The sequence below is a fragment of the Aspergillus steynii genome (genome assembly GCF_002849105.1).
Source record: "Aspergillus steynii IBT 23096 chromosome Unknown P170scaffold_5, whole genome shotgun sequence".
Classification (NCBI taxonomy): Eukaryota; Fungi; Ascomycota; class Eurotiomycetes; order Eurotiales; family Aspergillaceae; genus Aspergillus; species Aspergillus steynii.
In genome coordinates this window covers 1,282,434-1,301,212 of record NW_020194402.1, presented here as the reverse complement: position 1 = coordinate 1,301,212, position 18,779 = coordinate 1,282,434, and the positions used below count along the sequence as shown (strand labels likewise).

General features: G+C 52.5%; 9 protein-coding genes across 9 annotated transcripts; 7 read left to right on the top strand and 2 right to left on the bottom strand.

Annotated features, from left to right (window-relative positions):
- Nucleotides 1–3: 3 nt before the first annotated feature.
- Nucleotides 4–891, bottom strand: P170DRAFT_385857 (U6 snRNA-associated Sm-like protein LSm4). The gene is made up of 3 exons (XM_024845748.1): nt 676–891; nt 410–601; nt 4–345 (listed from the first exon to the last, which is right to left on the bottom strand). The coding sequence occupies exons 1-3, from the start codon at nt 676–678 to the stop codon at nt 181–183; spliced, it is 360 nt and encodes a 119-aa protein (XP_024703178.1). The 5' UTR covers nt 679–891; the 3' UTR covers nt 4–180.
- A 108-nt stretch (nt 892–999) lies between these two features.
- On the top strand, nt 1,000–3,006 carry P170DRAFT_437591 (uncharacterized protein). The gene is made up of 3 exons (XM_024849404.1): nt 1,000–1,271; nt 1,333–1,403; nt 1,463–3,006. Exons 1-3 carry the CDS (start codon nt 1,151–1,153, stop codon nt 2,912–2,914), a joined length of 1,644 nt encoding a protein of 547 aa, XP_024703177.1. The 5' UTR covers nt 1,000–1,150; the 3' UTR covers nt 2,915–3,006.
- A 137-nt stretch (nt 3,007–3,143) lies between these two features.
- Nucleotides 3,144–4,895, bottom strand: hat1 (histone acetyltransferase catalytic subunit HAT1; the record flags this gene model as incomplete). Its single annotated transcript, XM_024851636.1, has 4 exons — nt 3,144–4,116; nt 4,177–4,441; nt 4,523–4,798; nt 4,877–4,895. The coding sequence occupies 4 exons, from the start codon at nt 4,893–4,895 to the stop codon at nt 3,144–3,146; spliced, it is 1,533 nt and encodes a 510-aa protein (XP_024703176.1).
- A 228-nt stretch (nt 4,896–5,123) lies between these two features.
- P170DRAFT_437590 (NAD(P)-binding protein) lies at nt 5,124–6,486 on the top strand. The gene has a single exon (XM_024849403.1). The coding sequence runs from the start codon at nt 5,362–5,364 to the stop codon at nt 6,370–6,372; it is 1,011 nt and encodes a 336-aa protein (XP_024703175.1). The 5' UTR covers nt 5,124–5,361; the 3' UTR covers nt 6,373–6,486.
- A 225-nt stretch (nt 6,487–6,711) lies between these two features.
- On the top strand, nt 6,712–8,765 carry P170DRAFT_410223 (Mn(2+) transporter ATX2). The gene is made up of 3 exons (XM_024846838.1): nt 6,712–7,175; nt 7,244–8,209; nt 8,268–8,765. Exons 1-3 carry the CDS (start codon nt 7,126–7,128, stop codon nt 8,449–8,451), a joined length of 1,200 nt encoding a protein of 399 aa, XP_024703174.1. The 5' UTR covers nt 6,712–7,125; the 3' UTR covers nt 8,452–8,765.
- Nucleotides 8,766–9,867: 1,102 nt separating this feature from the next.
- Nucleotides 9,868–12,564, top strand: P170DRAFT_198814 (F-box/WD repeat-containing protein). The gene is made up of 4 exons (XM_024842748.1): nt 9,868–10,599; nt 10,690–11,327; nt 11,396–12,107; nt 12,180–12,564. The coding sequence occupies exons 1-4, from the start codon at nt 10,180–10,182 to the stop codon at nt 12,366–12,368; spliced, it is 1,959 nt and encodes a 652-aa protein (XP_024703173.1). The 5' UTR covers nt 9,868–10,179; the 3' UTR covers nt 12,369–12,564.
- A 359-nt stretch (nt 12,565–12,923) lies between these two features.
- Nucleotides 12,924–15,090, top strand: P170DRAFT_410216 (putative C6 transcription factor). The gene is made up of 3 exons (XM_024846837.1): nt 12,924–13,298; nt 13,387–14,079; nt 14,143–15,090. The coding sequence occupies exons 1-3, from the start codon at nt 13,239–13,241 to the stop codon at nt 14,959–14,961; spliced, it is 1,572 nt and encodes a 523-aa protein (XP_024703172.1). The 5' UTR covers nt 12,924–13,238; the 3' UTR covers nt 14,962–15,090.
- Nucleotides 15,091–15,300: 210 nt separating this feature from the next.
- Nucleotides 15,301–16,994, top strand: P170DRAFT_465400 (putative mitochondrial phosphate transporter Pic2). The gene is made up of 5 exons (XM_024852323.1): nt 15,301–15,826; nt 15,899–15,904; nt 15,969–16,619; nt 16,687–16,810; nt 16,862–16,994. Exons 1-5 carry the CDS (start codon nt 15,736–15,738, stop codon nt 16,911–16,913), a joined length of 924 nt encoding a protein of 307 aa, XP_024703171.1. The 5' UTR covers nt 15,301–15,735; the 3' UTR covers nt 16,914–16,994.
- Nucleotides 16,995–17,097: 103 nt separating this feature from the next.
- P170DRAFT_385837 (uncharacterized protein) lies at nt 17,098–18,767 on the top strand. The gene is made up of 2 exons (XM_024845747.1): nt 17,098–17,951; nt 18,072–18,767. The coding sequence occupies exons 1-2, from the start codon at nt 17,568–17,570 to the stop codon at nt 18,426–18,428; spliced, it is 741 nt and encodes a 246-aa protein (XP_024703170.1). The 5' UTR covers nt 17,098–17,567; the 3' UTR covers nt 18,429–18,767.
- Nucleotides 18,768–18,779: the final 12 nt, after the last annotated feature.

Genomic DNA, 18,779 nt, shown 5'->3' with positions numbered 1-18,779 from the left:
GTTGCGTTCCTAATTAAAAATAGCATAGATGGCACAATTCCCATTGAAAATACAGAGCCATATACGCCAAGGCCATGCTCGACTAGCCCGCCAAATGGATCTCCCTGGCAAACTACCTGCTTGTTCTCCCCCGGGGTATCTATCTTCGTCTCTTCTCATGTAACCGGTTGCTATTCAGTCCTAGTTGCCGCCCCGGCCTCGTCCCCGACCACGACCCCGACCACCGCGGCCGCCCCTATCACCTCTGTCGCCCCGGTGGCCACCGCGACCGCGGTTTGGTGGCTGGTTTAGTTGTTGCTCCTTGACGATCTCCACAATCTCCTCGGGGATCCGTAGGTATTTGATCTGCGAGGGATTAGCATTTCAGGCCGTTGCGATGATTCAAGGGCCAGGGCGCAATCTGCCATACGTTGTTTCCTCTGATGTACACTTCTGGTAGTCTGAAAAATCGATCGCCTTCGGGACTGGTCTGGACAACTTCCTTGAGTATTAAGTTCATCCAGTTGTCGCAATTGGCAAGGTGTCCGTTCAGCGTCTCGCCATTCTTGAGTTCGACAAGCATGGGGTGGCCTTGCGCGGCCGTCAAAAGACCAAGGGGGAGCTATTCATTGCGCATGCTCCGTTAGCATAAGATTCCCAATGGGCTCGCTGCGTTTGATGTGAGAGTATTCTTACCATCGTCGATCTGGATTGCTCAATACAAGCTGAAAGCCCTTGGAGAAAGTGGGGTTGAAAGCACGGGCGGCGACCTCACTTGGGAGGGTTGATGGTTTGAAAATGAATGCGCTGAATGTACAAGTGGTAGATAGCCCAGAAAAGATCCAGTAATGAGCCTGCCCGCGTCAATGTGTGAGTGTGATGACCAGCAAAAGCTCCGCACCAGCTTCCGGCGGAGATGATCGCAACCTGGAGAGCCCCGGAGAAATAAAAGCGCCGAGATCCGCCCGGTCAGGCTGTGGCTTACTTCTACTTCCTGCCTCTCATGACTTACTCGTCTATCAAGAATCGAGTCATCCTACATGGTTCGACTCCGTCAGACTGTGGCAGAAGATTTATTTGCATCTAAACTACACGGTGTGGGATTGATCTGCATCCATCGATCTTGATCAAGTGCGACCATTGCATACATGTAGTTCTCCCCACCGCTACTATGCGCTGGCCAGCGAGATTAGCCTTATTCTTTGGGGCCTTCGAGCCCGTCCTTTCCCAAATTACTGGTTCATTGTCAGCAGCTAACAAGAACACGCCTCCTTACATGCTGTTACATCAAAGTTAGTCCATCGTCTCTTGACGCATGCACATGTTTATCTCATTGTCTAAATGCCCGCATAGACGAACAAAATGCCACCGTGAGATTCCAAGCCGTATGCCCCGGTTTGGCGGACAGATATGATTCAGGCTTGGTAAGGATACTACCTTCAATGTGGTGCTGTTAATTGCTTCTGACAGTCCGGGCTTCAAGTCTCTAGAATTAAATGTTGGTGTAGCAGAAGTAGCCTGTGGTGGACAGGGCATCTCTTTGAATGGAGATGATCTGATCCACAGCTGGAACGGAAGTTCCGGATCTGGATCTGGATTAATTACATCATTCCACGGAAATGCAGCTCTGACTGCCAATTGGCAGAGTGTTTGCGTTCAACCTCCTGCAGGGGCATCCGAGAAGGATACAACACAGTACCTGACCGTTCGGGTTGAGCACATCGGAGATGTTGATATGGCCGGAGAACTCGGCTTTACCGCTTCCTTCAAGCAGATGCACAAACCGGTAATTCTCCGACTTTATACTTCACCGTGGGATTTGTCAGACAGTATCTCATTTGACGAGAACTGGGGCAGTATAGCGATGGTGAATCATCCTTCCGAAGACCCGCCAGACGAGTCTATTGGACAGCATTGGGACGACTTGCTGCAGTTGAAGGCAAAATACCACCAGCTAGGGCTGCAAATCCAAGAGGAAGAGCACAAGATCCGAGAAATGCTGCAACAAGATTGTCCAAGCAACCCCTCAAGCTGGAAGAATTGCAGGAGTCTCGGATGCAGGTTCAAGGTGTCAATAACCAAGGTTCCTGATCTAATTCGTCAAATCAGATATCGATTCGGACCTTTCCCATCGTCATTGCCTGCTAGCTATTGCTCGCGGTGCCCACAGCAAGGCGAATGCGCAGCAGCTTCTAAGCCAGAGTCGGATCCAACATCAACCGAAAAACCAGGCAGCTCACCCCAGAAAACACCACATACCACAGCACAAACTGTGCCGACCGAAGCCGAATACTCCTACAGCGCCCAGGACATCTTCACCATATGTGCAGTAGTCATTCTCGCAAGCGCCGTGCTCGTATTTGGATTCACGCTTTGTCGCAGCACGACGTATTGCCGACGACGTCGAGCAGACAGGGCTGCCCGCCGCGAGGAGAGACACGCGCGCTGGGCTTACGGCCTAGCCGCCCACAGGCTTCGATGGAGACAGTGGTGGGAGGGAAGTTCTCACTCTGCAGAACCCGCGCGAGAGGAACTCATATCCCCACCAAACTACAACATGGCCATGATCGAACAACCCGAACAACCGCGCCTTTCGGACCTGGAGTCCGATATACCGCCCGAGCCAGGCGTCATGCAAGCTGAAATCCGCGGTTTCAGACAGGCGCTTGCGTATGTCGGGGAACTTGTCCGAAGCCCAGCCCGCGAGAGAGAAGGGCCGTACTCTTCTTCTCCTCGAATGAACCCAAACTCAGATCACGAGATTACCGGGCTTCTCGGTCGGCCGGCAAATACGGCCGCATCGTCGACAGCGGGTCTTTCGACGGTGTTTTCAACGGGCACGAGTAGCTTGTTGAGTCTGGATACTCCATCGTCTGCGACGGTAGATACGCTGGAGACGGCGGATACCGCCGACCCGCCGAGCTACCATGCTTGAGTCTAGGCTCTCATTGTATTATTTATCTTTTTGGAACTAGTTCGTGTTACACAGTACATACTCCGTATAATAATGACCAAATTTTGTTTCATGAACGTTTAGAATTACATCGAAGCTTCATTCAGGCAGCGAAGGCAAGAAAGAAGGCTGTTATCGCACAGCGGTATGAACATATGACAGAAGAGAAAAAGGGAAAAGAAAGCGACAGAAAAGCAAGATCCTCAGTCCGTTAGACCTTTGCCCGCTTAGCCGAATCATTAGCATCCTCCTCATCTTCCTCCTCGTCGTCTTCAACGGTGAATTTTCGCTTCACGCGCTGGTCTTTGCTGGAGCCTGCCACATCCTCCACAACGGCGGTCGTTTCAGGATCGGCCAGATCGCCAAGTTCTTCCTGTCGTGCTTTCAGGGCCTCTTCGCGCTCGGTGAACGCCGTGAGCAGAACTTCGTAGCCCTCTTCCACGTTCGAGACGGTCTCTTCTAGCTTCTCGATGCGATCGCTCATGTCCAGCTGGATGAGCATGTCGCGCGACCGCTTGAAGAGACGCTGCTTAACGAGCATGCGCCACCAGTAGTATTTCCGCTCGCTGGGGTCGTCGGCATTGGATTTCTTGATCAGGAGTCTCGCCATGTTGGCTCCGCCGGCGTGGCGGTTCTTGACCGGGATCTGGCCGAGAAGGTACATCTCCAAGATATGGGCGAACTGTGTCGGGGCGATCTTGAAAGCGAGGCGCATGTCGTTTAGGGTTTTGGTGGGGATGATGGCGGAGGTTGGCACGCGGCGAGGTCGCTGCTTCTTGGAGTATGCCCCGTTGGGGTCCGGGTTGATGTCCACCTTCTGTTTCAAGAACTCGGGGTACAGGATGTGATAGTCTGCGGTGTCGCGGAGGGCGTCGAAGGCTTCATTGGGGTCCTCGACTGTCAGCTCAACGATCGTAGGGTCGTCAGTGCAGGCTGTATGGATCGTCGTATACAGATGGGTGCCGTGACCGGAGCCTTGGTGAGGAGGGAGGATCAGGAATTGGGCGATGCGCAAGCGGGAGGAAAGCTGTGCAAGGCTGATCTCCGGGAAAGGAAAAGGGTCGTCTCGAGCAACTGCCTTTTGCAATTGATCTTTCTGATAGTGCCACCAGCGATAGGTCGTCGCATATCCGACCAACGAGTATTGTGAGGCCGTCGGGGTAGGAGGTGTTACTTTCTCGTATCTAAAGGTAAAGTTTAGCCGCGAAATCAATATAAGGAGCAAGCGCCGGACGGTCGCATACATGAAATAAACAGTCCACCTTGCCAGGGTCCACTCAGGGTCATCTGTTGCCAGAGGAGTGCCAGCTTCGATGAACAGAGAAACGAAGATCTGCGCTCGGTCCAGCAGTTGTTGCACCTTGGGGTCAGCGAGAGAGCCCGCCCAGATTTCATAGGATCTCTGGCCAGTGACATAGCTGTGCACTAGCTTGCCCGGCGGTACAAAGTCTTTCGCATCCGCATCTTCTTGGACCGCTTTCTCATATTCAGGGAGGGTTACAAAGGCCTCTGGATCAAACACCGGCGTTAGAACTCGAGTTCGAGAAAATGATATTTTGGGGAAAGAAAATCTTTTGTGGGGTCGTTTACCTTCAGGAACCCAAGGCTTGAGCGTCTTCAGAAGATCGACCGCCGAGATATCTTCCACGGGTTTGAACTTCTCGTCGTAGGAGATATGGATGTGCGGGCGCAGGTCATGAGCTGCGAATCGCAAACGGATAATCAACCCTCTGTAGCCAAAAATTTGTTCCTCGTCACCAAAGATCGGATACGTAAACTGCGGGTGGAAGCTGGATAGTGTCTTCGGTTTTTCTTCGCTCGGCTGAACGACGGTGATGTGCACGGCGTCGTTGGCGTCGCAGGTCCCTAGGAAAAGCCATTCATGTCAGCCGGCCTGGAACTCGACGAAGAAGGGAGGAAGGAAGGGGCCAATGGTATAATTACAGTCGCCTTCGCCAGACATTTTTCCGACCACGACAGAAGGGGAAGAAAATTCAAAGAGGGGACTGGAATGGGAAGTTGGATCGAGACAGTGAGGTCGGACTGTCGTCTTTTCTCTGGCGGCGCGTGTTGAATCGCGTTGCGCGGGAGCTGGAGGTTATAACCGTTTTGGGCTTAGCGTCTCCGGGTCTAGGGGCGCCGATACGTCATTTCAGGATGTACGACAAATTGCCTCCATGGCGGGAATTGAATGTAAATGATTCCCAGGGAAATTCAAGACAATACCAAGAAACTGTGGTCCGTGGTCATGATGGGGCTTGGGCTATGGAAAGGTAGGATATACTTCTGGCACGCCATACCCGAAGGGAAAGAACTAGTCGATGCGGGGGAACTTCACCTCCATCCTCTACCTATACATTCTCTTCTCTACTTACGAGCACCCGAAGACCAGAAACTATTGCTTAGCTGGCCTTGATATTTGCGACAGCATGTCAGCTACTACTCCGCAGCGCATTGCCCTGATCGGGCTTGGCACCATCGGCATGTCGATGGCTGCACTCCATCTTGCTCGCGAAAACACCACAGTAGATGTATTCGACACCCGGCCAGACTTCGAGCAATATTTGCGCAAGACTCTACCGGTCTTTCTGAGTCACCACTTGACATCTGACGTATCCGAGCCTGATTCGGTGCTTCCAGAAGCAGTGGTCTCCTCGCTGATATCCTCTGGTCGCCTTCAACTCCACACTTCATTGGAAACGGCCTGTGCATCGGCCACCATCGTCCAGGAGCAAGGGCCGGAAAATGTCGCTTTCAAACAGTCACTCTGGAAACAGGTGGAGTCGATAGCACCGCCATCCGCTCACTTCTGGACGAGCACATCCGGCATTGCCGCCTCGATCCAGCAGGGTGAAATGTCCGACAAGACGCGCTTGTTGGTGGTACATCCCTTCAACCCGCCGCACATCATGCCACTCCTTGAGATCGTCCCCTCCCCCGAAACTTCGACGGAGCGAGTAGAATTTGCCCGTGCATACTTCTCCGTGGCCGGCTCGAAGCATCGACCCGTGGTGATCAAAAAGGAGATTCCGGGGTTTGTCGGGAACCGCCTGGCATTTGCGCTTCTCAGGGAGGCATGCTATCTGGTCCAGGAGGATGTAGTGGACGCAAAGGATCTCGACACGATCATGAAGGCCAGTCTAGGTCCAAGATGGGCAGGGAATGGTGTGTTCGAAAGCTACCAACAGGGCGGCGGAGAAGGTGGCATCCAAGCCTTCTTTGAAAAACTGGAACCTACGCTACAACAGGTCTGGGATGGACAAGGAAGAGTGAACTTGGTGGGGAACGAAGAGACCCAGTGGAAAGATAAAGTGATCTCTCAGGTGAATGAGGCTTACGGGTCCTTTAGCAACGAGCAGATCTTAGAAAAGGAAGCGAGACTGAAGGACTTTGTGAATGTACAGACCAAAAGCTATGGGCATCTCGACACCCAGAAGTGAGTATGCTTCCGACAAGGGTGTTCCCGGTCAACGTTGGATACTGTACAAATGATGTGAACGGGACATTTTGATTTGACCAGAATAATCCCAGTCATATTCATGGAGTAAACTGCATTTTATTTCTTTCCTCACCCATTTTTACAAAGTATCCAATAAAAACAAGTAAATAAAAACTTTGGGAAAATAAAGGGTCTTCTAGATTTCTGCCGGATCCCGTGCGCCTGTCGGTTGCGGAAAAGCTACTCTTCCCCCACACGGCTGGTCCTCTGCAGCTACAGGCTTTATGCCTTCGACTGGTGCAGATTCCATGGAGAAGGTTTGGTTTCAATTCCCGTCAACCTCTTCTGCCGCCCTATACATCACTTGCTGGTCCGGGACTTGATTGATGATTATTATTATTACTATTACTACTCCGTATTATTATTATTGACGATTTCCGGGACGGCGATTCCCCTGGCGCAGTGGGTCTTCCCGTCGTCGACCTCCGTTCCTTTTCCTTTTCCAACTGCGGCGGATCGCAATCTGTCCATCCCACGCCACGTCTTCTGCCTGTCCCCCAGGTACTCCCCGTGCTGGAACGTCTTTGCCCGGTCCTCGCTCTTGCATTTTTTTTTAATCCGCCCTCTGGTATCCTCAATCCAAGGCCTACGAATTTTGGCTTGCTCAGAGAAGGTTTACAATTGAATTGGCAGAATGTTTGAGGTTCTCTAAAGCAGCACAGACGCAGCTCTGGGAATCGACAAGCCGACAACTATGGAGGGACTTTTTACTCTGCTCGCTTTGAGCATTGTGATGGCCATTACGTGAGCTTTGAATGCCTGCATCTGTTCTGCACTGCGACCGTCAAGCTGACAGCATTGTTCGTTGGTAGATCTTTCGTCGTTGGCTCATTACCGCTCGCTTTTACTCTATCGCCCTCGCAACTTCGACTCATATCTTCAATTGGAATGGGAGTCTTGGTGGGAACATCCTTGATTGTTATAATCCCCGAAGGAGTGGAAACACTATATAGCGCGAACTCAATCAGTCGCCAGAAAGAGCTCAGCACTCGTTCGGCATCGGCAGTGCATTGGCAGCATTCGGCCATCCCGGCCGTTATCCCGAATGAAATCCCGACCCTGGACGGCCATTCCGATCAGTTCCTGCACGCCTCGTTACCGCCTTCACAGTCATCGGCCGATGACTCGACTACGATTCACGTCACCCGAGAGCATTTGCAGCGGCGTAAGGAGAGTTCGTCCGATGGTGACACAGACCACGACCACGACCACGACCATGAAGAAAGCTCACCGCACGCTTGGATTGGCATCGCGCTTATCAGTGGTTTCATTCTGATGTATCTGATCGACAAGTTGCCGGAATTCGCAACTCCATCCAAACAACAAAGACCACCCCATCATATTTCCTTGGATAATTTGGGATCTGGTCTGCGACGGAATTCGTCCCCCTCGCGCGAAGGGGGTCTGTTAGATGCCGGAAATATTCCTCGAAGCAGCCACAGCTTCGCCACAACCACGGGACTGGTCATCCATGCGGCTGCCGACGGAATTGCTCTGGGGGCGTCCAGCTCCGATGCCGGCCTGAGCTTTATCATTTTCTTGGCCATCATGGTTCACAAAGCGCCGGCTTCTTTTGGATTGACATCAGTGCTGCTCAAGCAAGGGCTTTCTAGCCGCGCTGCGAGGGCTCATTTGTTGGTTTTCAGTCTAGCCGCGCCTGTGGGTGCTCTGATGACGTTTCTCTTTGTACAAGTCATGGGCGCTGGATCTAGCGGTGACGAAACGGGCACCCGGTGGCGCACCGGAGTGCTTCTCCTATTCTCGGCGGGTACCTTTTTGTAAGTTCGGCAACGCGCGAAGTACCGTGCAGAGTGGCAGCCGCTAACATCTTTCTAGATATGTTGCCATGCACACGATGCAGGAGAACAGTCCCAACTCTGGTGCTCGCGAGGTACAGGTGAACGGATATGGCGATCCCCGAGACCTGCCATCTTCATCTGAAAAGTCGATGAGAGACTTGATAGCCTCCGTCATTGGCATGATCCTGCCGCTGTTTCTGCAGATAGGCCATGCCCACTGAAGCTCTATATATACCTTGCTCTTGCTGTTTTTGGTTTTATTTTCGTTCATCTATTTATCTATTGTATTTGAAGAATCTCTTTTTTCTGGTCGAGTTCTGAGTTGAGCATTTTTGGATTTTGCACCAAGATTTCTGTTTAGACGTGTACATTGAGTCATGTGAACACGACGGGGTGGAAGCGAAGCCATCTGGTTGAGGCTGTGCCCAGCATGACGAGGGCATACGTTTTGCTGTGGTCATAGAATACCTTGGGTGATGTTGGACGATTGCTTTTGAGGAATCCTGTCTTGTACTATTGTAGACAACGCCATTAGAATTGCATATTGCTATAATCATCTTTACGTAGAGGCGACTGTCTACTATAAAGAGCGAGTGGTGTCCGGTTCGAGGGCCGGACGATTCTGCGCTTCCTTCAAGTCTACCATCGAGCAAACCCGTCAGTCTGACATCGCGGGCGGAGTTGAATGTTCCTTCCTGACATGTGCCCGCCGTTGACCCCGGAATCTCAGGAAACGTTCCATCGGTTGGGTCAAGAGCTTACGATTGCCGGAGAGCCGAAAGGTTAAAACATCTGGCTGTACCCTTAACTCCTTATACTTATACAACCACGCCGGAGTATCCCAGATTGGTCATCAGGAGGACCGTCAGGAACAGAGCAAAGATAACTTCCCCTTCCTCTAAGCAAGTTGGTTAATTGCGGGATGGAGGCTTGCTCAGTTGCCGCGATCCATCGATCCATCTTTTTTCTTCTTTTTTTTGGGCCTGGTGGTTCTATTCCATTTGACCCTCCTCCCTCCGGTCCTTCTTCATCGTACCTCGAACAGCCCCTAAGAAGAATTTACACTATACAGGACCGTCAGCGTCATCATTGTCTGCTCATTCTCAGCTAAGTGGCTGTCTCCCACGACTGCTCTCCTGACGGGCACGTCTCGCAGGCGCATTCTCGACCCAACGGCGGCGCGTCTCGACCACGAGAAAGACTCCATCGCGAGTGGAGCCGGGCATCATCGACTGCGCACTAATCAGCCAGCGTGCAGGCTTGGCGGCTCCTCGCCGTGACCGCACCTGACTTGCTCGCTCCCCCGTCACGACATCCCGTCGCATGATCGAGACTTTGCTTCGTCCTGCGTCTTCGTCTTCTCCGCTTGCTGGCTGGCTGGCTTGCTGACTCTGCTGCGAATCACCGTCAATGCTGCTGCTTGTTCCTTTTTCTTGTCGTCGAGCTCCCCCTGCTATTTGTCTGTCCTCCCTTCACACCCTCCCCCCTCTTGGTCTCCCTACTACAACCCCCCTATTACCTATTTCTCCCCGGCTACGGAGTATCACCCGCCAGCTTCCCCCGAGCCGCCCGTTGGAGATCACCCATCTTTAATCTTCCATTCTTCTTCCTTTCCCCATCCCTTCATCCACTTGGCTGTCTTTAATCTCTTTAATATTCCGTTTCCTTTTCCCTTTTTCTTTTCCCCTACCCTTTTTTATTATTTTATTTTATAACGACCTATTCTTTCGTTCCTATTCTTTATTTCGCTTCCCTATCGCCCACGCTCGCTTCTATCGTTACTATCTATGAATGAAACATTCGTCACAGGCTGCGGTGCGAAACAGGTCCAATATATTAGTGCGAGTCGGGCGGAGTAATTCAGCATCCTAGTGCACCTGCTACAATCCCGATATTATATGATCATCCCTTGGACGTGATACCGTGATATCGTGAGTCGGTGCAGCGGGATGAGTCCGCGAAGCATTCCAGAGTCGCCGGCGACGGCGCAGTCCCGGCAGTGCGCTCCTACAGATTCAGTCGCTTCCCTTTCCGATAGCCATCCGAAGCCGGTATCCTCGAACAGACCCATCACTTCGATCCCGGCAAACCTCTTACCGTCAGCGCCGGCTTCGCCTCCCACCCCGGCCCCCAGTCCCACGCCTCATCAGGGACACCTGATATGGCAGCCCGTCGATGACGATTATGACCACTTCCTGACGAATGCGAGAATCCACTTCTCTTCGCTCTCGAATGCCAAAAAGCAGAGATTCCTGGAGGACATTCTGAGCTCCTGTGATAGCCAGCAACTCAGCTTCGTCTCGAGTTACGTCGCCCCCCGCTTGAGAAAGGACCCCTTTGATGTGTTTCCAAATGAGCTATGTTTGAGGGTAAGCCATCTTACACCCCTGACGATCCTGGTCGGCTTCGGCCCGTAATATGCACGGAATGCTGACGTCTTCCCTATCTTGTGCAAATAGGTGCTCTCTTTCATAGACGATCCTAAGACCCTCGCAAGGGCATCTCAAGTATCAAATCGCTGGCGCGATCTCTTGAATGACGACATAACCTGGAAGAACCTCTGTGAGAAACATGTCTTTGCATGCCGGAGGTTTTCGGAAGATCGGGACTTCGTTGAACCGCTCCCCAACCGGTCCGCACTCACCGTCTCACAACCACGCCGTGTCAGCAGCTCTCAGTCGAGTTCGACCTTCCCAGGTCTGCAATCCCGAGAGGGTTTTCCCGGGTTGCCGCACAATTTATCTGGCGACTTGGTTCCGGGGTTAGGGCCCTCACGAAGACGTCGGCCTCGCCCGTTGTCCTACAGGGCCCATTTTAAACAAAAATACATGGTGGAATCGGCCTGGAATAAAGGCGGGGTGTGCGCGCAACGATATGTCACCCCGGAGCAGGGAGTGGTCACAAGTCTCCACTTAACCTCTAAATACATCGTGGCTGCGATGGACAATGCAAAGATCCATGTGTATGATACGAACGGGAACAACCAAAAGACGCTAGACGGTCACGCAATGGGTGTATGGGCTCTAGTCCCGTGGGACGACATGCTCGTGAGTGGTGGCTGTGACCGGGATGTTAAAGTCTGGGACTTGGTTAAGGGGTAAGTGATTCCAATCCGTGTTCCGGCCAGTTAGAGCCAGGGAAGGCTGACAGGGCATGATGTAACAGGGAGTCAATATTCACATTACCCGGTCACACGTCAACAGTGCGCTGTCTGAAAATGTCCGACAAGAACACGGCCATTTCAGGGTCGAGGGACACCACACTGCGCATTTGGGATCTAGCTCGGGGGACCTGTAAGAGGGTCCTCGTTGGGCACCAAGCCAGTGTACGATGTATGGCCATACAGGGCGACACCATTGTTTCCGGGAGCTACGATACTACTGCCCGCATCTGGAGTATATCCGAAGGACGATGCCTGCGGACCCTTACGGGTCATTTCAGTCAAATATATGCGATTGCTTATGACGGCAGGCGAGTCGCCACAGGCAGTCTTGACACGTGCATCCGGATATGGGACCCTCAAACGGGTCAGTGCAATGGTATCCTGCAAGGCCATACCTCCTTGGTGGGACAACTGCAGATGCTCGGCGACACCCTTGTCACCGGAGGATCGGATGGGTCTGTTCGCGTCTGGTCTCTGACCAAGAATGGCCCCATCCACCGACTTGCAGCCCATGACAACAGCGTGACCAGCCTCCAGTTCGACCATTCGCGTATTGTCAGCGGTGGTAGCGATGGCCGTGTCAAGGTCTGGAGTCTGGAGACCGGGCAGCTTCTCCGCGAGCTTTCCACGCCCGCGGAGACTGTGTGGAGGGTGGCTTTCGAAGAGGAGAAAGCGGTGATCATGGCCAGTAGATCTGGTCGTACATTCATGGAGGTATGGATGCCCTATACCTATATCATTGCGATTTGCAACCCGAGTACATATGACTGACCGTATATCCGACAGGTCTGGGATTTCTCACCACCTCCAGATGGTGTGGAGGACGGTTCCGTCCTCGTTGAGAGTGGCTCAAGTACATCTGCCATGCGCTCCTCGTACGACACTCGGCCCCGAAGTTGCTTTTCGGACACGGGTTCGCCGGCGCCTCAAGGTAGCGAGGATGACCACATCATGCCGGATGCCCCATCCTCTTGACGGACACGATTCGATGTTCGAATATGATGATCATGTAGTATTCCTTTCCTGTCTTACGGTTTTAGACCCAACGGGCCAGACTGGGGCTTCCGCTCAGCATCATGGAGACACGGCCTTTAACTAGCCATCGGCAGCATTTGCATAACGGGTGTTGGTACTAATTATTCTTTTCCAGCTTTGTCGTTTCTTTCCCAGATCAATGAACAACATTCAGGAGTTAGCATGTCGGGACGTGGGGCTTTTGCGCGACTGAACATTTTGTCTGCGGGCATACAAGGGGATCCAATATCTCTTCATTTCTTGTTATTTCCAGCTATTTATTTCCATTCTTATTTACGTTTCTTTGCAAAAGGTTAGAAGATACCAACCACGAAAGATGCCATATTTCAATCTAAAAGAATTCTTGTTTGCCTGGACGTCCTTCTCGTGTACATACGTCACTCTTGGTTGCCGCTTCTCCGAGGCACCGACGGCCTTGGTGATGACTAAGCATCCCCGGCTGTGCTTCTCCGCTCGATTGCTGGAATTTGAGGTCTATCAAGATCGTTGCCTTCACACGACACTTCTCGTTTGAGAAGGAAACTCCTCCTTGGTTAAACTCGGTATCTCCACTGTGGCTATCTATACATTCTAAAGAAGAGAGCCCCGAGACACCTTCATCCCCCGTATCCAGTTCACTATGCTCGATTGCCCGGCAGGCATATTCACTGCACAAGCATTCCGGCCGTGATCCCATCATACTATTTGACCAGTGTCAAAACGAATGAACGCCATTTGGACTTCTAGTACCCCATAAGATAGTATTTCCAAAGAGTCAACTTCCCACCATTCTTTTGGTTTCTCTTTATCCCCCTCCCCGTGTAAACAAGAATGGTATATGGGGGAAAGCCAAGTACTGGGTGCTTTCTGTGCCGCAAGCGGAAGATCAAGGTAGGACACGATCCACTCCTCTGCATGGCTTGCATGGGTTGCCGTTTTGCAGGCTTCTATCGAACTAAACGCTAAGTTGAACGTCAAGTGCGATGAAGCGGTCCCCCAGTGTCGAAATTGCCTGGTCTATGGCCGGCCGTGTCCCGGCTATCGAAAGGACACGATTTTCAGAAACGAGACGCAAAAGGTGGAGCAGCTCATGAGGAAGAACAGCATTGTGCTTGCCGATAATGGACGAAGAAGCCGGAGTACTTCCACTAGCGGAGACAGTCACGACTCATCTTTATCATTGTACCGGGTTGCCGACTCCACGTGGGATGAGCGAGCCGTTTGCTACTTTTTTGATCAGTTCACAACCCTCGAAGACCATGAAGTCTGTATTAACCACTTGGGGTTCCTCCCCTCGTTGTATGCGACATGTCGAGATACTGGATACGACGGCTCCGTGTCGTCTTGTCTGCGGCAAGCGGTCGACGCAACGGCCCTGATCGCGCTGGGTAACGAGGTCAAAGCACCAAACCTCATTGTCAAGGCCAGGGATTATTATGGCCTGGCGATTCGAGGGCTTCGGCAAGCATTAGCTTCGAAGACGCTGGCCGTCAAGGACGAAACTTTTGCGACCATGATTCTGCTGTGTTTGTTTGAAGATATTGCAGGCGAGCGAAATGGGCTCGCTAGTTCACATACCGCGGGATTAGAGTTCCTCGTGAAGTTGAGAGGCGCGAACCAGCTAGGCAACGCGCAGGGTCGGGAGTTATTTAGCTTTGCATACGCTCACAATGTTAGCCACATCTCGGAACAGTCCTCCCCATCCGGTACTTGGTGTAACTGACGCTCTTCCTAGCACATCGAGATATTAGCTCTGAGAGAGAAGCCTCGATACCGCACCGACTGGATCGTTGATCAATTAGATTGCTCCGACCCGGTGATTGGGTTGATGGTGGTCGCGTCGAAACTCAGTCGACTATTCCTCGAAGCTTCGTCCTACCAAGGGCCATTTGGACTCGTGGAAATCGAAAAGCTTGTCTCCTGGATCGATGCCGGGCGCCTCATGGATCTGGAACTGGCTCAATGGGCTCAGCACTTACCGAACAACTGGCTTCCTCTTGACGTCTACTCGCCCACGGGCGAGTCTCTGCTAACCTACCAGCGCATCGCCGTTGCGACGATCTGGAAATATTACCGAGCCGTGCGCATCATCCTACAACGGCTGATGCTCGAGCTCCGCCAGACCCTCGCCTCGGTAGTCGACGACCGTCAAACGTACGAGGAAATCTTCCAGGGCGACGCCAACGTCACCGACGTAATCCAAGACATGATCACCGATACCTGTCGCAGCATCCCCTACTGTTTCGGCGACGTCGACATGAGCGGAAACCCGCCCTCGTCTTCCATCAACGACAAGCCCCGCATCCGAGCCATCTACGGATACATCATGCTATGGCCGCTGTGGTACACGTACTCGTGCGGACTGGCGACAGAGGCCCAAACGGAGCAGCTCCGAAGTGCTCTCGCCCGGGTTGGCTCTGCACTGGGAATCCGACTGGCGCTGGTCCTAGCCAGGGACAATGGACCCCAGCATACATCTCCGGGAGAGAACCCGTTTCGAAATCCCATGGGCGATTTTGCGTTTCCCCTGCAAGCATCGTCCATGCAGCTATGATCTCTGTCCCTCTTTGTCTTATTAAGCGAAGGCGTGTTTCATGGGTTGGGCCCATACTTATGACTATGTAATTCTTCACTCCTACTTGACTTGTATTTACATTCTAGCACATGCTTGATAACCAAACCCTTCTTACCTACCTAATAACCTTGTCGATGTTCGAGAACAACAAATGCATAAAATTATGACCGACGATTAGGTCGATCGTTACACCGACCTCGACGCCAACGGCAGCCCGCGGAAGTCATGACGTCATTGTCCTTCCTTGTCCGCCGCGTCACTCAACCCAGTTTCTACAGTCCTGCGTAGAAGCATTAGCTCGCAAGCCACCTCATCAGTAGAATACTCTGTAATGTCCCATAGCGAAATAGATAGATTGATTGATTGATGGGTTCCGTTCAGTCTGTCGGCACTCGGCATGCGAGGTCCAGATCTACATACTAGGAGTAGGAGTAGAGGTGCCGGTCTAGCCGTTCGCATCGACTTGTTTGAGTGGAGCAGGGAAGGGATGGTGCTTCCGTCAGGTGGAATGGATGTCGTTGATTGGAGTCGATCGGTTCCTCGGCTGGGGTTGGAAGGGTCTGTTTGCTGCTGACGACATAGGTTGGTCTGTCTTACTTGACCTTGACCTGGTTTGACTTGACTCGGGACTGGACTCCGTTTGTCTTTTATCTACTGGACTTGTCCGCTCCCTTGAAGACTTGGTTCTGGTAGATTTCTTGCGGAGAATTGTTGATTTGATTTAAGACGTTTTAATCTGCCTAGAGGTATACAATGGCGACTCAAGAGCGCAAGCTTCCTTTTGGGAAGATCGAGCCCAATTCGGCGAGGTATTTCGCGAGCTGTACGGTGGGCGGCATTGTTGGTATGTTTATGTTCGATGTCTGGGTGTCTGTCTTATGAATGGAGTGCTAATTGTATCTTCCTGTGTGCACAGCTTGTGGTGAGTTTGATTCCAGAGAACGCTCGACCCTCATGCAGTGGCTAACGCAGGGTCAATCCGGCAGGACCGACGCACACCGCTGTCACGCCTCTTGATCTCGTCAAGTGTCGCCGTCAAGTCGACCCCAGCATCTACAAGTCGAATCTCTCGGCATGGCGCTCGATCTACGCCAAAGAGGGCCTCCGCGGGGTCTTCTTCGGCTGGTCGCCGACCTTCATCGGATACTCGTTCCAAGGGGCCGGGAAATACGGATTCTACGAGTACTTCAAGTACCTGTACGGCGAGCAGCTGTTCCCGAACATGAACCGCACGGCGGTGTTCCTGGGCGCCAGTGCGTCGGCCGAGGCGCTCGCGGACGTGGCGCTCTGTCCCCTTGAGGCGATCAAGGTGCGCATGCAGACGACGCTGCCTCCGTATGCGCAGAACCTGCGCGAAGGATGGAGCAAGGTCGTCGCCAAGGAGGGCTTCTCGGGGCTGTACAAGGGCCTGTATCCGCTGTGGGCGCGACAGATCCCGTACACGATGACCAAGTTCGCGACCTTCGAGGAGACGGTCAGTGTGATCTATAAGACGCTGGGGAAGCCGAAGGAGAGCTTCAACGGGCTGCAGCAGACGGGGGTCAGTTTCTTGGGAGGATATATTGCGGGCATCTTCTGCGCCATTATCAGTCATCCGGCCGATGTGATGGTTAGCAAGCTGAATGCCGATCGGCAAGGTGCGTTTTTTTCTTTCTCCGGTGTTCTGTTTGTTTCGTGGCCTTGTAAACTGACTGAGTCGTCTAGCTGGCGAAGGCGCGATGAAAGCCGTGTCGCGGATCTATGGGAATATCGGATTCTCGGGGCTGTGGAACGGCCTGCCAGTTCGAATCGTCATGCTGGGAACGTTGACCGGCTTCCAATGGTTGATGTAAGTGGCCGTCTGACTGGTGAATGGACAATCGCTGACCAGTGTCGATAGTTACGACTCCTTCAAGGTGTTCCTCGGTCTTCCGACCACCGGAGGCCATTGATTTTGTGATTTGGTTGTGTTTAGATTTCGTTAGCGATGAGTTATGGTTTGATCAATATAATGAGTGCCGTAAATGATGTATATGGCCGGATTAGAGTAGGCGAAAATAAGAGAGAGAGAGTAAGAAAGAGTAGGAGAGGCAGAAACACCATCGCCGTCCGACCGCCTTCGATCCCCGGCCGGCAGAAACGACGGGGATTCCGGCCATCGCGACTCTGCCTGCCTTCGATTCCCCCGGCAATTGCGGCTGCACGGACTGCTTGACTCCGATACTTTCCTCTCTCATCCCTCAGTTTGAACCGGAGGTTCTTCGCCGTATAACAATCCACTGTTCCTCCCGTCTGAACCTTGGATAGAGCACCCTAACCCGTGGAAAGGGATCGGACCGGTACTTTCGCATCCAAGCCCGAAGCCATAAAGAGACCAGCCTCGTTTTACCTTTCCTCTTCGAAAACCTTGACAGCCGTGGCCTAATTCCCTCCACCGGATACAATCATTCATCGGCCCATCTGTTTCTCTCGTCGCATCGCACATAATTATTCCCTCGGCATCTACCTCGAAATCTACGTCCATTCATCCAACCTTCGGCGCGCATACATACACACACCTTCTCTAGCCACAGTCATTCCCATCTCGACCATCAACAAAAAGCACAATGGAACCTTCCAAACACACCACATCGATACCCTCGTCCAACCCTCCCAGCGTGGAGGTGGCCTACAAACGCAAATGCATCGCCCTCAAGAAGCGACTAACCGAGATCGAGACCGAAAATGAGCTCATGCGCCTCCGCAACCGTCGTGGCTGGCAATACATCCAGAAGATGCGCCTCGAGTCGTGCATCCTGCTTGAGCGTCTTTCCAAGGTCACCGGCATGGCCGAGGAGGCCCAGTCCGGCGTCAACCCCGAGTTGCGCGCTCGTGCGGCGGCCCTCATGTCCAACACTTCCACCTTGAACGGCAACGCGGGCGACTCTGGTAAACATGCTAGGTATTATGAGGACGAGACGGAGGGAAGCTCGGATGAGCAGCCGCCTACGGTACGTTGCTCTATTTTGGGGTGGTGATGCGTGTGTCTCGCAGTATCATTCACTCTCTTGTCTGTCATTTTTTGCACGCACTCTACCGTCTAGAAGCATCCAGCTAAACTCATACTACAGCCCCAAGAACGCCCCCTCCGAGTGAAACGCTCCCGCAAGTCGAACGTCAACGAGGGCGGACAAGACGACGAGGCCGACGGACCCGACGGCGCCAACCCCGATGCCCCGGGCGCCGGAGGATCCTCGTCTCTTCCGCGTCTAGCCCCGGCCCCTTCGCAAGAGGAAATGACCTCCTCGTTCCGCATCCAAACCGGCAGCAACGGCTCGAATGAGAAGGAGAACAAAGATTCCGACGCCAGCGATCGCGGGAGCCACAATCCAGAATCCGGCTCACGAGACAGGGCCGAGGACGCGGGGCCAGAAAAATCCACCACCCCGATGGATATGGATGCGAAAGAGCCGAAAGAGGAGAGCTAGGGATGATTTATGGATGATCTTTTTTTTTTCGATGTTCTTTGGTTCTCATGTATTCTTTTCGATTCTGGTCTCGCTTCGCTTTCTTATCTTTTTACCTTTCGTTTCTTGCTTGAGTTGAGATGTGACCGACCTTGCTTGGTCTATCTATCATGAGTCGTCTTTTTTTGCCCTGTTGCACCCTGTATCTTAATTAGGAGTTTCTTTGTTTCTCCCTATTTTCTCGTTATGTCAATCACCATCTCAGCAAAAGAACGCATACGATTTACTTCCCAAATCCTCTATCCCTGTCTTCTACATAACCCTTTTGTTTCTTATAGAATGGGATTGCTATTTATCCACAGTGACAATGAC

Coding starts and splice junctions, on each gene's coding strand:
- P170DRAFT_385857 (XM_024845748.1), bottom strand. Junction 346..409: donor TGTACATCAGAGGAAACAAC/GTATGGCAGATT, acceptor AATCCCTCGCAG/ATCAAATACCTACGGATCCC.
- P170DRAFT_410223 (XM_024846838.1), top strand. CDS start 7,126: ATGGAGGGACTTTTTACTCTGCTCGCTTTGAGCATTGTGATGGCCATT. Junction 7,176..7,243: donor AGCATTGTGATGGCCATTAC/GTGAGCTTTGAA, acceptor GTTCGTTGGTAG/ATCTTTCGTCGTTGGCTCAT. Junction 8,210..8,267: donor TTCTCGGCGGGTACCTTTTT/GTAAGTTCGGCA, acceptor ACATCTTTCTAG/ATATGTTGCCATGCACACGA.
- P170DRAFT_465400 (XM_024852323.1), top strand. CDS start 15,736: ATGGCGACTCAAGAGCGCAAGCTTCCTTTTGGGAAGATCGAGCCCAAT. Junction 16,620..16,686: donor GCTGAATGCCGATCGGCAAG/GTGCGTTTTTTT, acceptor TGAGTCGTCTAG/CTGGCGAAGGCGCGATGAAA. Junction 16,811..16,861: donor ACCGGCTTCCAATGGTTGAT/GTAAGTGGCCGT, acceptor CAGTGTCGATAG/TTACGACTCCTTCAAGGTGT.
- P170DRAFT_385837 (XM_024845747.1), top strand. CDS start 17,568: ATGGAACCTTCCAAACACACCACATCGATACCCTCGTCCAACCCTCCC. Junction 17,952..18,071: donor CGGATGAGCAGCCGCCTACG/GTACGTTGCTCT, acceptor CTCATACTACAG/CCCCAAGAACGCCCCCTCCG.
- P170DRAFT_410216 (XM_024846837.1), top strand. CDS start 13,239: ATGGTATATGGGGGAAAGCCAAGTACTGGGTGCTTTCTGTGCCGCAAG. Junction 13,299..13,386: donor GCCGCAAGCGGAAGATCAAG/GTAGGACACGAT, acceptor TTGAACGTCAAG/TGCGATGAAGCGGTCCCCCA. Junction 14,080..14,142: donor GCTTTGCATACGCTCACAAT/GTTAGCCACATC, acceptor CGCTCTTCCTAG/CACATCGAGATATTAGCTCT.
- P170DRAFT_437591 (XM_024849404.1), top strand. CDS start 1,151: ATGCGCTGGCCAGCGAGATTAGCCTTATTCTTTGGGGCCTTCGAGCCC. Junction 1,272..1,332: donor TTACATGCTGTTACATCAAA/GTTAGTCCATCG, acceptor ATGCCCGCATAG/ACGAACAAAATGCCACCGTG. Junction 1,404..1,462: donor ACAGATATGATTCAGGCTTG/GTAAGGATACTA, acceptor CCGGGCTTCAAG/TCTCTAGAATTAAATGTTGG.
- P170DRAFT_437590 (XM_024849403.1), top strand. CDS start 5,362: ATGTCAGCTACTACTCCGCAGCGCATTGCCCTGATCGGGCTTGGCACC.
- P170DRAFT_198814 (XM_024842748.1), top strand. CDS start 10,180: ATGAGTCCGCGAAGCATTCCAGAGTCGCCGGCGACGGCGCAGTCCCGG. Junction 10,600..10,689: donor CAAATGAGCTATGTTTGAGG/GTAAGCCATCTT, acceptor TTGTGCAAATAG/GTGCTCTCTTTCATAGACGA. Junction 11,328..11,395: donor GTCTGGGACTTGGTTAAGGG/GTAAGTGATTCC, acceptor ATGATGTAACAG/GGAGTCAATATTCACATTAC.